Genomic DNA, 16,571 nt, shown 5'->3' with positions numbered 1-16,571 from the left:
AAAAAAAAAAAAAAAAGGACATATATATACACATATACATACATATGTATATGTATATATGTATATATGTATATATATATATATATATATATATATATATGTATATATATATGTATACACATATGTGTATACATATGTGTATACATATACATATATTTTTTTTTTTTTTCTTTTTCTTCTTTTATGATCAGAGTGACATCGAAGGTGAAGTTCAGACTGAAGTAAGGAACCTCCTTGACAATATAACGAAGTTCGATATGAAAGATACTTCTTTTGACCAATACTGCACGAACGACATTGGTCCTTCATGGTCAGAGGACACTGGCGGAGAAAAAACTGCAAAGCAAAAAGCTTGTAAGCTTTTTGCTTCAGGTTTAAAACACATTTCTCAAATTACTGACGACAACAACAAGGATGATGGACCACTTAGACGAACTATGATGTGCGCAGCACTTAATCTTTATGCTGATCAATTAATAGACAAATCAACTGAACAATGTCCTCTCGATGGAACTAAATTGGATCAGGCAATCAAGCACGCTTTTGATAATAATAATGCCACTATTAAGAAGGGAAAATCTTCATGCTCAACTTCTAATTCTTGCTTTGAATGCAAAAGAGAAAGCACTTTTCACGATTGCCAAATTGGCAACAATTCCAAAGACAAAGTAAAGGACAATATGGACAAGCTCCTCCTCGAGCAAGATAAAACCAACACCAACAACATGGTCAAAACACTAGACAAAATAAACAGTAAAGACACTTTTTGTACTCAAGTCCAATGTGCAATCAAACAAAAACTAAGGAAAAATAATAAACTTCAAAATGGAAACCCCACGTGGGTAAGGATGGACAACTACATATATATATACATATATATGTATATATGTATATGTATATATGTATATATGTATATGTATATATGTATATATGTATATATGTATATATGTATATATGTATATGTATATATGTATATATGTATATATGTATATATGTATATACGTATATGTATGTATATATATGTGGGTATACACATATGTGCATACATATGTGTATACGTATACATATATATTTTTTCTTAATTTCTTTTTTTCTTTTGTTCTATGTTTAGGATGCCTTGGAGGAAGACATCAATAAAGAATTAGCGCATCTCCTAAAAAATATGACGGAGGGTCAGACTGAATCGGACGTTGTCAACCTCTGCAAAGACAACGACAAATGGAATAATAAGGGCCATAAAGAGAGGAAAACAAATAAAGCAGCTTGTTTGCTTTTTGCTGCAGGATTAAAGCACATTTATGGCCGCGGTAAGGGCCAGGTTAATGGCTCTGTTAAGGGCCCATCGTTTGAACAAACGATGGGTTGTTTATTTCTTAAGGAATATACAAAACAATTAAAAGAAATGGCAAAAGTGAAGAAACAAGGAAATAGTTGGGTACATCCTCTTTGTGACATAGATGAGGGCATAAATCACGCTTTTGAACAAAGTGAAGACATTATGAAGAATGTATTATCTGAATGTAACAAGGGTCCTAATGGTATTTCTTGTTTTGAATGCAAGTTGACGGAGGACTATGACAATTGCCCCATTGGCCAAGAAAATGTAAATACGAAAGTGGAACCACTGCTCAAAGGGAAGAGCGACTTAATGGAAAAAACTTTAGAGAATACAGTCTGTCCCATCCTTCTTACGGATCTCCTTACCCCTTTTCTTCCTTTGGCTCCTGTCTCTATTGGCCTTTCTGCTATGGCTTATTACCTTTGGAAGGTAAGATAAAAAAAAAATAAATAAAAAAAAAAAAAAAAAAAAATATAAAAAAAAATTAATGAAAAAGAAAAATTTTAATGGACAAAATTAATGGTTAAAAGGAAAAAAAAAAATTTTTAATGGTTAAAAAGGAAAAAAAAAATTTTTTAATGATTAAAAGAAAAAAATTTTTTTTAATGGTTAAAAGAAAAGAAAAAATTTTTTTTAATGGTTAAAAAAAAGAAAAAAATTTTTTAATGGTTAAAAAGAAAAAAAAAAATTTTTTAATGGTTAAAAGGAAAAAAAAAAATTTTTTAATGGTTAAAAAAAATTAAATGAAGTGAAATAAAATAAATGTGTAAAAAGAACATTTCACAATCTTCTTAGCAAAAATATCCTCTCATTTTTTTTTTTTTTTTTTTTTTTTGTAGTATTTTGGTCCTCTTGGTAAAGGAGGACAACGTTTTAGAAGATCTCCTGCTGAAATTCGTGGTCCATCAGTACAGGAACAAGTCCTCGATCATGTGCAGCAAGATACTTCACATGAATATCAATTGGTGAAGGAACGAAAACCCCGTTCTGTTCCAACAAGAACGAAACGTTCTGGTCGCGTGAATCGTCGCACGATTATTGAAATTCATTTTGAAGTGTTGGATGAATGTCAAAAAGGGGACACACAATTCAACCAGAAGGATTTTCTGGAACTTTTGGTTCAAGAATTCATGGGATCCGAATTAATGGAAGTAGAACAGGTTCCTAAGGAAGAAGTTCTTATGGAACGTGTTCCTATTGAAGAGGTTCCAAGTTTAGGTTCCGTGTTTATGGTTTAGGGTTCATGGTATCAGGTTCACAGTTTAGGGTTCACAGTTTTAGGGTTCACAGTTTAGGGTTCACAGTTTTAGGGTTCACAGTTTAGGGTTCACAGTTTTAGGGTTCACAGTTTAGGGTTCACAGTTTTAGGGTTCACAGTTTTAGGGTTCACAGTTTAGGGTTCACAGTTTTAGGGTTCACAGTTTAGGGTTCACAGTTTAGGGTTCACAGTTTAAGGTTCACAGTTTAGGGTTCACAGTTTAGGGTTCACAGTTTTAGGGTTCACAGTTTTAGGGTTCACAGTTTAGGGTTCACAGTTTAGGGTTCACAGTTTAGGGTTCACAGTTTAGAGTTTACAGTTTAGGGTTTAGGGTTTATTGTTTAAGATGAAGGATATTGGTTTCATACCCCTTTTTGTCCTTTTTATTTTTTTTTTTCCCTTTTTTATATTTTATTGAAAAAAAAAAAAAAGAAAAAAAAGAAGAAAAAAAGGAAGATTCTTTCTTCTATATTTATTTCTTATTTTGTTTGTAACATTCTTTTCTTTTCTTTTTTGTTGTGAAAGGGCACCTTTTGTTTATAGGAAAAAAAAAAAAAAAAAAAACATTCTTCTTTTTTTTTTTAAGAACACACATTCTTTTTTTTTTTCCGCTTGCGAAAAATATATTTTTTCTTCTTTTTTCTTTTTCCCCTTGCGAAAAATATTTTTTCTTTTTTTTTTTTTTTTTTTTTTTTTGCGGAAAGTAGGAGGTTAAGCGCGCGAATAAATGATGTCTGCTGATAGCGCACAACAAAAAAAAAAAAAAAAAAGGAAAGGGGGGTGATGATGAAATATATTACCGTTGCAAAAAGGTCACAAAATATAAAGGAAAAACAAACGCATATAGGATACAAGGAAAAATTGTGTGTACATACGTGTAGGCACAAACAACTTTATCGAAGTACACATACACTTTACACAGAAAATTTATACAGAATAAGGGGAATATGCGGAAATGGCTTGGTTATGTATTCCCCGGTTTAAGTGTAAGGCGGTTTCCGGGTTAAGGATAAAAGTAGGTTCCGGGTTAAGGGTAAAATGGGTTCCGGGTTAAGGGTAAAATGGGTTCCGGGTTAAGGGTAAAATGGGTTCCGGGTTAAGGATAAGGTATGTTTTGGGTTAAGGATAAGGTATGTTTTGGGTTAAGGATAAGGTATGTTTTGGGTTAAGGATAAAAGTGGGTTCCGGCTTAAAAATAAAGTTGGTTCCGTGTTAAGGATATAAGTGGGTTCCGGGTTAAGGATATAAGTGGGTTCCGGGTTAAGGATATAAGTGGGTTCCGGGTTAAGGATATAAGTGGGTTCCGGGTTAAGGATATAAGTGGGCTCCGGGTTAAGGGTAAAAGTGGGTTCCGGGTTAAGGGTAAGGTGGGTTCAGGGTTAAGGGTAAGGTGGGTTCAGGGTTAAGGGTAAGGTGGGTTCCGGGTTAAGCATAAAAGTGGGTTCCGGGTTAAGGGTAAAGTGGGTTCCGGGTTAAGCATAAGGTAGGTTCCGGGTTAAGGATAAGGTGGGTTCCGGGTTAAAGATAAGGTGGGTTCCGGGTTAAGGATAAGGTGGGTTCCGGGTTAAAGATAAGGTGGGTTCCGGGTTAAGGATAAGGTGGGTTTCGGGTTTAAGATAAGCTAGGTTCCGGGTTAAAGATAAGGTAGGTTCCGGGTTAAAAATATGGTTGGTTCCGGGTTAAGGGTAAAAGTTGGTTCGGGGTTAAGGAGAAAAGTGGGTTCCGGGTTAAGGATAAAAGTGGGTTCCGGGTTAAGGTCAAAGTAGGATCAGAGTTTAGGGTTAAGGTAAAGTTAGGATCAGGGTTCAGGTTTAATTTGTGTATAGTATAGTTTTCGGGTTTAGGTTTAATGTTTGTAGAGTATAGGTTTAGGGTTTAGGTTTAGTGTTTGTAGAGTATAGGTTTAGGGTTTAGGGTTCAGGGGTTTAGAATTTTTGTTTCCTGGATTTAGGGTTTGGGGTTTAGTTTTAGGGTTTAATATTTAGGGTTCAGGGTTCAGGGTGAAGGTGAATGTATGATTAGGGGGGTGAAAGTGAATGTATGATTAGGGTTTAGGGTTAAAATGAAATTATGATCAAGGTTTAGGGTTAAGTTGAAAGTAGTAACCGGGTTTAGGGTTAGGGTGAATGTTGGATCAGGATTTAGGGTTAAGTTGAATGTAGTATCAGGTTTCAGTGTTAGATTGAATGTAGGATAACGGTTTAGGTTTAATTTGTGTAGAGTATAGTTTTAGGGTTTAGGGTTTAGGTTTTATCTTTGTAGAGTATTGGTTCAGGTTTTAGGGTGTAGGTTTTATGTTTGTAGAGTATATGTTTAGGGTTCATGGGTTAAGGTTTTAGGGTTTATGATTTAGGTTTAAAGTTTTTAGAGTACAGGTTTAGGGTTTAGGTTTAATGTTCGCACAGTATAGATTTAGTGTTCATGTTTGTGGATTTTGAGCTTATATTAATGTTCTATGGGAGAAGAATGTATAGGTGTATGTAGGGGTGGATGAAAATGGATCAAAAAAAGAAAAGGCTAGTGATTGTATAGAAGAGGAGAATATAATTTGTTTGGGAAAAAAAATAAACATAAAGGAGGACGAAAAAATGGGAGGAAAACCTAAGGGAAAGAATTAAAAAAGGAAAGAAGAAAAGAAGAAGAAAAGAAAAGAAATGCAAATGGAAAAAATGTATTATGCAGGAGAGTTTGCGCACATTTTTTTTTTCTCTCTCCTGTTTTTTTTTTTTCACTCTTTTCTTTTATTTCTTATTTTCTCATTTTTTCTTTTTCTTTTTTATCTATTTTCCTTTTTTTTGTTCTTTTTTTAATATTTTTTTTTTATTTATATATTTTTTATTATTTTTATTTCCTTGTAAATAAGGAAATGTTTTTTCCTTATGGTAGAATGCTTTAATTAGAATGGGAAATGGATTGTATAATAGTTGTAAATGTGGGAGATGTTCTTTTTTTTAGAATGTGGTGGATGTTCTTTTTTTTTTTTTTTCTTTTATTTATTTATTTTTTGATCTTTAAACCTACTCTTTCTAATAAAGATATTCTTTCTAATATAAATATATATAGAGAAAAGGACACAAAGAAAAAAAAAGAATTTCTTTCACATGTTAAATTGAAGCAAAACAAATCAAATATACACTATATAAAAGCAAAACCAACACACTGAAGAAAAAATGACACCCTTTTCTTTTATAAAAACATCCACATTGATCTTTGCATAGCTATAACTATGGCACCGGGCCCAACACCACAATCAGGTATGAATACTAAAAAGGGAAAAATATATATTTATAATATTTCTTACAACTATAGGAGAAAATTTTGTGTGGGCTAAAACGTATATATATATGTATATATATATTATATATTATTTTTTTATCCCCCACACCAAATTTTTATTCATATTTATTATTCATGTTTAAGGAAAAAAGGGGGGGGAATGAAAGTGTGAGGGATGGAGGGGGGAAGGTTTCAAGTGTATAGGCTTCCGGGTTTAGGGTTCCGGGTTTAGGGTTCCGGGTTTAGGGTTTAGGGCTCAGGATTTAGGGTTCAGGGTTCAGGGTTTAGGGTTCAGGGTTTAGGGTTTAGGGTTTAGGGTTTAGGGTTCCGGGTTTAGGGTTTAGGGTTCAGGGTTTAGGGTTTAGGGTTTAGTGTATAGGAGTAAGATTCCGGGTTCCGGGTTTAGGGTTTAGTGTATAGGAGTAAGATTCCGGGTTCCGGGTTTAGGGTTTAGTGTATAGGAGTAAGATTCCGGGTTCCGGGTTTAGGGTTTAGTGTATAGGAGTAATATTCCGGGTTCCGGGTTTAGGGTTTAGTGTATAGGAGTAATATTCCGGGTTCCGGTTTTAGGGTTTAGTGTATAGGAGTAAGATTCCGGGTTCCGGGTTTAGGGTTTAGTGTATAGGAGTAAGATTCCGGGTTCCGGGTTTAGGGTTTAGTGTATAGGAGTAAGATTCCGGGTTCCGGGTTTAGGGTTTAGTGTATAGGAGTAAGATTCCGGGTTCCGGGTTTAGGGTTTAGTTTATAGGAGTAAGATTCCGGGTTCCGGGTTTAGGGTTTAGTGTATAGGAGTATGATTCCGGGTTCCGGGTTTAGGGTTTAGTGTATAGGAGTATGATTCCGGGTTCCGGGTTTAGGGTTTAGTGTATAGGAGTAAGATTCCGGGTTCCGGGTTTTACGTTTGTGGGTTCAGGAGTAAAGGTCTTAGGGGTGTTAGAATTCAGATTCGGGGTGTTGGAATACGGTTTTGTGGGTATAGGAGTAAGTTTCTATGGGTGTAGAAATAAGGTTCTATGGGTCATGATTTAGGTTCCGGGGTTAGCTTTAGTTGACTAAAGGGGGGGAGGGAAAGGAAAAACTCCTCGCAGACAAAGACCGGATACTACATACTACCCGGATGGCAGTGGCGGTGAAACCGGAAACTACAACCCGACAACTCGACAACCAATGAAAGAAAAAAAAAAAAAATTTTGAAATCATAAATTTGAACATTTCTTTATTTCATTCACTTTTCAGTTTCAAGTTCGAGTTCAATTTCAAGTTCAGGCTCCCCTTCTTCAAGTTCAGGTGGTGGGGGAGGTGGTGCTGGTACTGCAGCAGCCGCGCCTGCGGCTGCTGCAGCATCTTCATCAAGCAGTCAACCAGTGAGTCCGACAAATGCACAGGCACCCAGTGAAGTAGATACAGCACCCTCAGGACTATCTGTATGGTCACGAATTCTTGGGAGGGTGCAAAAAAATTTTTGGTCTATGCTGACTCCAACTACGTGGATCACCAAAGTTCCTGTGGCCGCCATTAATACTGCCTCCAGTGTAGCTCCCTCAGTTATAACGAAATTTCATGAAGTTGTAGGAGGTAAACTACAAATTGATGCTCCAACACCTGCTGCTCTTCCTCCACCGCCTGAACCAGTTCCCCCTACGCCCACCACAAAGCCTACAAAACCTTGGGATCGGCTTACCCCTTTTATTGCTTTGGCTCCTGCTACAGTTGCTATTTCTATTTTTTCCTACTTAATCTGGAAGGTAAGTAATAAAAGAAAAGGAAAAGGAAAATAAAAAGAATCAAAAAAAATAAACAAAAAAAGGAATAGAAAGAAAAGAGTAGGAATAAACAACAAAAGGAATAAAAGAGAAGGAATAAAAGAGAAGGAATGAAAAGGAAAGGAATAAAAGAGAAGGAATAAAAGAGCAGGAATAAAAGGAAAGGAATAAAAGAGAAGGAATGAAAAGGAAAGGAATAAAAGAAAAAGAAAGAGAAAAAAAAAAAATAATAAATAAAATAAAATAAAGGGAATGAATTAATATGTATGGGGTGCATGTGTAAGATTTCGTATTTTTAGGTTGCGGGATTTATAATATTTTACGGTGTACATGTGTAAGATTTCGCATTTAGGTTGCGGGATTTATAATATTTTACGGTGTACATGTGTAAGATTTCGCATTTAGGTTGCGGGATTTATAATATTTTACGGTGTATATGTGTAAGATTTCGCATTTTTAGGTTGCGGGATTTAATACTTTACGGTGTGTATGTGTAGGATTTCGCATTTTTAGGTTGCGGGATTTATAATATTTTACGGTGTACATGTGTAGGATTTCGTATTTAGGTTGCGGAATTTAATATTTTACGGTGCATGTGTAAGATTTTGCATTTAGGTTGCGGGATTTATAATATTTTTACGGTGTATATGTGTAAGATTTAGCATTTAGTTTTGCGGGATTTATAATATTTTACGGTGTACATGTGTAGGATTTCGTATTTAGGTTGCGGGATTTATAATATTTTTACGGTGTATATGTGTAAGATTTCGCATTTTTAGGTTGCTGGATTTATAATATTTTTACGGTGTATATGTGTAAGATTTCGGATTTTTAGGTTGCGGGATTTATAATATTTTACGGTGTACATGTGTAGGATTTCGTATTTAGGTTGCGGGATTTATAATATTTTTACGGTGTATATGTGTAAGATTTCGCATTTAGTTTTGCGGGATTTATAATATTTTACGGTGTACATGTGTAGGATTTCGTATTTAGGTTGCGGGATTTATAATATTTTTACGGTGTATATGTGTAAGATTTCGCATTTTTAGGTTGCGGGATTTAATATTTTACGGTGTATATGTGTAAGATTTCGCATTTTTAGGTTGCGGGATTTAAGGTGTAAGAACAATTATGGCCTGGTATTTAGATGTTTTGGGGGGAAGTTTTTTTTTTTTTTTAACGCAAAAAAAAATTTTAAAAATAAAATAAAATAAAATAAAAAAGAAAAAAAAAAAAAAAAATAGAAAGAAGAAAAAATATAGCACTCCATAATCTTCTTAGCATAAATATTCTCCCCCTTTTTTTTTTTTTCTTATTGTAGTATTTTGCTCAACTGCGTAAGATAAGACTCTACAGAAGAGCTCCTTTAAGAATTCCCGGTCCATCAGTACAGGAACAGCTCCTTGATCATGTGGAAGAAGCTGGTCCACATGAATATCAATTGGTGAAGGAACGAAAACCTCGTTCTGCTCCAACGAGAACGAAACGTTCTGGTCGCGATCCTGCTGGTGGTGGTCGCGTGAATCGCCGCACCATTATTAAAATTCATTTTGAACTGGTGGACGAATGTCAAAAAGGGAACACAAAATTGACTCAGAATGATTTTCTGGAACTTTTAGTTCGAGAGTTTATGGGAAGCGAATTTATGGAAGAAGAAGAAGAAGAACAGGTTTCTAAGGAAGAGGTTCTTATGGAAGGGGTTCCTATGGAAAGTGTTCCTATGGAAGGTGTTCCAATGGAACTTGTTCCAAGTTTAGGTTCCGGGTTACTGGTTTAAGGTTCAGTGTTTAGGGTTTTAGGGTTTAGGGTTCACAGTTTAGGGTTCACACTTTAGGGTTCACACTTTAGGGTTCACAGTTTAGGGTTCACAATTTAGGGTTCACAGTTTAGGGTTCACAGTTTAGGGTTCACAGTTTAGGGTTCACAGTTTAGGGTTTAGGATTAAGGATATAAATTAAAAGTTTCATTCTTTGAGAATGAAGACATTCTTCTGAGGAATGTGAAATGAATGAAAACCTTCATTCATAATGTGTTATATTTAGATCATTTCATTATACAGAAAGGAAAGACATACACACTCACACAAAATTTTGACGTACTGTCGTGATAAGGGAAAAATATATATGCTTGGAGTGTAAAATGTTTTGGGAAGAAGAAATATTGGTTTCATACCCCTTTTTGTCCTTTTTTTTTTTTTTTTGTGATAAACAGACATAAGGAGTTTCAATATTCATGTTATTTCTTATTCTTTTTAAACTTCTTTTTTTTTTTTTTTTTTTTTCCTTTTTATTTTTTCTTTAAAAAAAAAAAAAAAAAGAAGAAAAGGAAGATTCTTTCTTCCACATTTATTTCTTATTGTGTTTGCAAAAATTTTTTCCTTCTTTTTTTTTTGGTGAAAGGACACCTTTTCTTTATAGAAAAAAAAAAAAAAAAAAACATTCCTTTTTTTTTTTTAAGAACACACATTCTTTCTTTTTTTTTAATTTTTTCTTCATTATTTATTTCTTTTTTTCCTTAAATTATGTTTTCATCTTTGCGAAAAGTTGCCTCCAATAGGTGTTATATCTTGTTCTCGTGAAAAAAATGTATGGGATATCCGCGCGCGAGCGCCCGCGCCCTGCAGCGCGGACACTATATTACGGTTTCCGCGAAAAAAAAGTGTGGAAGAACGCTAAAACATTCATATAATTAGAACTTTATAAAAAAAAAAAAAAAAAAAAAAAAAGAAGCAAATAATGGGGGAAAAAAAAAAAGATTGTATATTGTATTCATAATATTTTTCGTGTAAAAAAAAAAAAATATAATGGTTCCATATAATCATAAAAACCATGTCTATACAATAATCATTATAAGATATTACTAAAACAATTACAAAAAATGTGATGATATTCATGCTAAAAAATTACATATACACACAAAAAAAAAAAAAGAAAGAAAAAATCATGATTTAATTTTTTGAAATGGGAGATTTCTTTTATATTTCGCATGACATAAGGGTTGAATTTCTTCCTTCCCGGACTTTGTTAAGGTTTCACATATCGGAGGGATAAATTTTGTTCGGGGTATACCCTAAACTGTGAACCCTAAACCCTAAAACATCTAAACCCTAACCCTTGAACTGTGAACTCGGGGGCTCTAGTCTTTTTTCCCCTGGACTTTTTGTTGTGCTGGTTTCTAAGCACCCCTTAAGGTATTCCTTCCCTTTCCAGCCTCCTGCTCTAATAACTTTTTTAGATAGCACTCATATTTCTTGTCCAATGCTGCTTTTTCTTGAGGACTAAGGCTTTTTTTATGGTTACGAGTTTCTTCTTGTGCCAAATGTTTGCGCATTTGCTCAGTTGAAAGATCATTCCATGTTGGTCTTCGCTTTTTCGCGTCTTCACTGGAAGTCACATCGGAATTCCCCTTATCCCCCTCAGTATTCTGGGCTCCATTGCCCGCGTCAGATCCCTTCTTATTTCCTTCCTTCACTTCTTCTTTTTTTCCCTTTTTTCCAAATAATGTTTTCTTTTCTTCTTTTTTTTCTTCCTTCTTTTCTTCCTTCTTTTCTTCCTTCTTTTCTTTCTTCTTTTCTTCCTTCTTTTCTTCTTTCTTTTCTTTTTTCTTTTCTTCTTTCTTTTCTTCCTTCTTTCCTTCCTTCTTTTCTTCCTTCTTTCCTTCCTTCTTTCCTTCCTTCTTTCCTTCCTTCTTTCCTTCTTTCTTTTCTTCTTTTCTTTCTTCTTTTTTGCCTAATAATGTTTTAGTTGTTTTATTTTTTCCTGCTGGAGTTGCTTCTTCTTTGCTTGCTAAATTTCTACCAACAATATTATCTACTTGTAATGGAGCATTCACACCCTGTCTTGAAAAATCATCCTGGTGCTGCAAGGTAAAAAAGAAGGGAAGGGAAGGAAATGTTTCAGGGAAAGAAAGAGAAAAAAGAATAGGAAGAAATAAAAAAAAAAAAAGAAGGGGAAGAGAAAGATAGAAAATCCTTCCTTCTAAGTTCCCCATCTTTCTTCCTATTTTCTTCTTTCTTTCCTTTTCTTTATTTTCTTTCCTATGCTTTCCTTTTATTCCTTTTCTTTTCCTTCTCCCTTATGTATGTTGTCCTTTGTAATAATGAATATATATATATATATATATATATATATATATATATATATGTGCCAAAATTCTCTCAATAGCACAAATATTCTTCATCTTACATAGTTGGGATGTTGCCACATGTAAAGTACTAAAGCTAATAGTGAAAGTTTGGTAAAAGAAAAGGGTGCCATTTTTTTTTTTTTTCTTCTCTTTCAAATGTTTTTCTTTCTTTATTCCTTCTTTTTAGGGGTAAAAATTAAAAAAATAAAATAAAATAAAAGGTTTTTTAAAAAAGTAGGATTTTAACTTTTTCTTTTTATTTGTTTTTTTTACTCTTAAAATGCTTATAATAAGTTATTATTCTACTTTTTCTTCTTTCTTCTTAAAATGAAATTTTATTCCTTTTTTTATTTTTTATTTTTATTAAATATATTTTTTTATCCTGGTCATAAGTGAGAAAATATATATATATATAGTCTGCAAACAAAAATTAAATAAAATGGTAAAAAAAATTTAAGATATGATATTTTTAAAGAGAAAAAAGAAAAGAAAGAAAAAAATAATAATAAAAGAAAAAGAAAAGAAAAGGAATAAAAACGAAAGGAAAGGAGAAAGAAAAAAAAGAAAAAAAAGGAAAGAAAAAGAAAAGGAGAGGAAAGGGTTTAAGGAAAGAAAAGAAGGAATACAAAGAAATGGAATGAAAAGGAAAGAAAAAGAGAAGGAATTAAAAAAAAAAACAAAAGAAAAGGAAAGGAAAGAAAAAACGAAAGAAGGCATTATAGTTAACCGAATCCTCGTGAAAGGAGGGCATTCTTATATGGTACGCATTTGCTAGCTGCCACCCACCTACCTCCACTTTTCCTCATTACGAAATTAAAACAAATTCATTGCAACGTCCATATCCTACATAGATTAATCCTTTTCTGCATGCTCCCATCCCCTTCCACAGATTGAAAAGTTAGTTTTCATTTTTTTTTTTTAATATAAAAAATGTTAATCAAAAAAAAAAAAAAATGATCATCGCTAGTAATTTGTACGGCTGCAATTTGCACGTATAATTGCATGCTAAGATGATAGAATGCATATATCAAAAGTACGAACAGTACAGTTCTATGTAGATGGTTATATTCTTTCATTAGGGTTCAGGCTTCAGCAGTTATGGTTTAAGGTTTAAGGTTTCAGCGGTTTAGGGTTTTAGCGTTTAGGGTTTAGGTTTAGGGTTTAGGGTTTAGGGTTTAGGGTTCCGGGTTTCGGGTTTAGGGTTTAGGGTTTAGGGTTCAGGGTTCAGGGTTTAGGGTTTTCAGGGTTTAGGGTTTTCAGGGTTTAGGATTTTCAGGGTTTAGGGTTTTCAGGGTTTAGGGTTTCAGCGATTTAGAGTTCAGTGTTCAAGGTTTAGGGTTTAGGGTTTAGGGTTTAGGGGGGTAAAAGTTGGTTACGGGTTAAAAGTAAAGTGGGTTCCGGGTTAAAGTTAAGGTGGGTTCCGGGTTAAGGATAAGGTGGGTTCCGGGTTAAGGATAAGGTGGGTTCCGGGTTAAGCGTAAGGTGGGTTCCGGCTTAAGGATAAGGTGGGTTCTGGGTTAAGGATAAGGTAGGTTCCGGATTAAAAGTAAAGTGGGTTCCGGGTTAAAGTTAAGGTGGGTTCCGGGTTAAGGGTAAAGGTGGGTTCCGGGTTAAGGATAAGGTAGGTTCCGGGTTAAGGATAAGGTGTGTTCCGGGTTAAAAATAAGGTAGGTTCCGGGTTAAAAATATGGTTGGATCCGGGTTAAGGATAAAAGTGGGTTCCGGGTTAAGGATAAAAGTGGGTTCCGGATTAAGGATAAAAGTGGGTTCCGGATTAAGGATAAGGTAAGTTACGGGTTAAGGATAAAAGTGGGTTCCGGGTTAAGGATTAAAGTGGGTTCCGGGTTAAGGATTAAAGTGGGTTCCGGGTTAAGGGTAAAGTGGGTTCCGGGTTAAGGGTAAAAATAGGTTCCGGGTTAAGGGTAAAAATAGGTTCCGGGTTAAGGATAAAAATAGGTTCCGGGTTAAGAGTAAGGTAGGTTCCTGGGTAAGGGTAAAAGTTCGTTACGGGTTAAGCATTAAAGTGGGTTCCGGGTTAAGGATTAAAGTGGGTTCCGGGTTAAGGATAAAAGTGGGTTCCGGGTTAAGGATAGAAGTGGGTTCCGGGTTAAGGATAAAAGTGGGTTACGGGTTGTTAGAGTTATTTTGCATGAGTATCAGAATGAAAAATGTTTGTATTGATATATGAATGTAAAATGTTTGTATGAATGTAATAATGAAGACAGTTGTAAGATTATATGAGTGTAAAATGTTTGTATTGATATATGAATGAAAAATGTTCGTATGGGCATATGAATGTAAAGTGTCTGTATGAGCATATGAATGTGAAGTGTTTGTATGGGCATATGAATGTAAAGTCTTTGTATGGGGATAGGGATGTGGAATTCGGTATTCGCAATTAAAAGGTTTGTGTGTCCTCTATAAAGGAATTGCACATATATTTCTATCATCATCGTTTATTAGAAAATCTTCGAGACCGTTGGACGGTCTGCGTTGCTGTTTTTATCGGAAAATGTTCCATTCGAATTTTTTTATATAGTGTTCCACACTCCATAACTCCCGCCCGTCTTTTCATGTGATGTGTTCCCTAAATGATCGTAAGGAATTAAGAGTAATGTTATTCTATTAGAACATACTCTTCCATTATTCCATTTATTTAAATATATATGAAGTTTCTAATAATTCATTTCATCTAATTTTAATTCATTCTAACTGACGCTTTATTAATTTTGATTATTTACTTTTCGCATATGCTTATTTACACCTTCTTTTCTTTTTATTCTTTTTCCCTTTCCCAACCCCCAGCGCCCCCCCCTTTTATTTTGGACATTTAATTGGTTCGTTTGGGGGTAATGTATTTATATTCCGAAATGTACTTCTTCTATGCTTATTTTGCATATGTCCAATGTAGGTAGCATATGCTGTTATTTTATATATAATTTGTCTTTCATTAAAAAGTAGGTCACCACGGAATATTATAATAATGGAAATAATTCTCCTTGCGCAGAAGGACCCTAAAAATACTTACACATTAAGAATGCTCATTTATTAAAAATATTTTGCTATTCAACTTATTTTGATGTCAACAATACTTAGGTGTTAAAAATAATTCAGTTATTAAAATTATTTAGAAATAATACTGAAGATTATATAACTGCTGTTTAATTTTTGAATTATTGGGTTACATATAAGGAGTAGTTCAATTCTTTCCGCTCACATAAAAAAAAAAAGGGGTCTTAGAAGCATTCATGAAAGCTACTCTAATTCTATATTACTATGGTCTTTCAATTGTAAAATAAAAAAAAAGGAGATGGAATAAAAAAGAAAAAAAGAAAAAAATATTTCTTCCGTCCATTCCATTTTTACTTTTTTCCATTTTTATTTTTTTTTCCTTCTTTTCCTTTTTTTCCTATTTTTTATTCCATCTCCTTTTTTTCCTGTTTTTCCTTTTTCTTTTTTTTTTTTTGTTGTTTTTCCTTTTTCTTTTTTTTTTGTTGTTTTTCCTTTTTCTTTTTTTTTTTGTGTTGTTTTTCCTTTTTCTTTTTTTTTTTGTTGTTTTTCCTTTTTCTTTTTTTTTTTTTCTGTTTTTCCTTTTTCTTTTTTTTTTTGTTGTTTTTCCTTTTCCTTTTTTTTTTTTTTTTCTATTTTTTATTGCATAAGAAATGTTATTCCACAGTAATATATATTTCATATAAAAAAATTGAAAAAGAATATTTAGTAAAAAAAAAATCAGAATGCCCGGAACGCCCTGATTAATTCTGTGTATTTAGAAAAAAAAGAAAAAAAAAATTTGCGAAACATACACATTGTATTATTTTTTTCATAGTGCAATGTGATGTGCCAAGAGAAAAAAAAAAAAAAAAAAAGTATATATTCTTTTTAGAATTTTTCACAGTATAAGAATTATTTTCATTCTATATATGAATGCGGTTCCCCTCTTTATATAGCAAATAATAATTTTGACAACACAACTGAACAAAATTTGAAAAGAACTGAACCTAATTTTGACAACACAAATTGACAACACAATTGAAAAGAACTAAACCTAATTCTGAGAACACAATTGAGAACTGAACCTAATTTTGACAATACAACTGAGAACAGTTGGTAAAAATTGAAAAGAATTATATTTTTTTTCTGTTAATAAGAAATATATGTACCTTTTTTTTTTTTTTTTTTTTTTTTTTCGTATAAATATAAAAAAAAAAAAAAAGAAACTTACAAAACGTGCTCTTCTTGGTTATTACCACACTGTACCAGGCTTGCATCTTACATAAAAAATTCTTTTAGAACAACTCTTTTATCATTGTTCATTTCGTAGCTAGTATATAAATTCCTTGCTACTACACAGAAGAAAATTTTATAGAAAAGTTAACAATAAATAGAAAAAAAAAAAAAATTACTCTTTCATTCAATATATACATTTTTGAATAATATAATATATATATTTTCTTTTTCCTTTTTAAATTGAATTTTTTTTATTTAACTTTGTATATGTTGTATACATAATTTTTCCATCCTAAGGAAATATCTACAGTTGTATATATATTTTTTTGGTTTAATTTTTTAGTTATTTTATTTTATTTTCTTTTGCAGTTTTATATGTTCATTATGTAATAATTCATATACCCCTTTTTTTTTTCCTTTCTTTTTTTTTCTTTTTTTTCTGTACTATTTTATAAAAATTTTTTATAAAATTATGAATTTATATTTATTTTTACACTATATACATGGGGGTTCATTTTATTTAATTATATACTAATATCTTTAAATATATATAGACGGGAATAACCTTATATTAATTTTT

The 16,571-nt window shown here is 32.9% G+C and overlaps 3 protein-coding genes across 3 annotated transcripts in view; 2 read left to right on the top strand and 1 right to left on the bottom strand.

Moving 5' to 3' along the window:
- The window catches only part of PKNH_1149900 (SICAvar, type I), a gene marked incomplete at both ends in the record, with an annotated part of 15,321 nt that extends 12,744 nt beyond the window's left edge, over positions 1-2,577 (top strand). The window contains 3 exons of the mRNA XM_039114167.1: positions 192-842; positions 1,112-1,768; positions 2,179-2,577. Of these exons, the coding sequence (XP_038969785.1) occupies positions 192-842; positions 1,112-1,768; positions 2,179-2,577 (1,707 nt within the window). The remainder of the gene's footprint in view (positions 1-191; positions 843-1,111; positions 1,769-2,178) is intronic.
- Positions 2,578-7,108: 4,531 nt separating this feature from the next.
- PKNH_1149800 (SICAvar, type I (fragment)) lies at positions 7,109-9,416 on the top strand (the record flags this gene model as incomplete). The annotated part of the gene is made up of 2 exons (XM_002261636.2): positions 7,109-7,618; positions 8,961-9,416. Coding segments are annotated over 2 exons (966 nt in total), but the record flags the coding sequence as incomplete, so codon positions are not given.
- Positions 9,417-10,813: 1,397 nt separating this feature from the next.
- PKNH_1149700 (uncharacterized protein) lies at positions 10,814-11,895 on the bottom strand (the record flags this gene model as incomplete). The annotated part of the gene is made up of 2 exons (XM_002261635.1): positions 10,814-11,497; positions 11,824-11,895. The coding sequence occupies 2 exons, from the start codon at positions 11,893-11,895 to the stop codon at positions 10,814-10,816; spliced, it is 756 nt and encodes a 251-aa protein (XP_002261671.1).
- Between the last annotated feature and the right edge of the window lie 4,676 nt (positions 11,896-16,571).

This window comes from Plasmodium knowlesi, assembly GCF_000006355.2.
Source record: "Plasmodium knowlesi strain H genome assembly, chromosome: 11".
NCBI classification, from domain to species: domain Eukaryota; phylum Apicomplexa; class Aconoidasida; order Haemosporida; family Plasmodiidae; genus Plasmodium; species Plasmodium knowlesi.
This window is presented reverse-complemented; position numbering and strand designations above follow the sequence as displayed.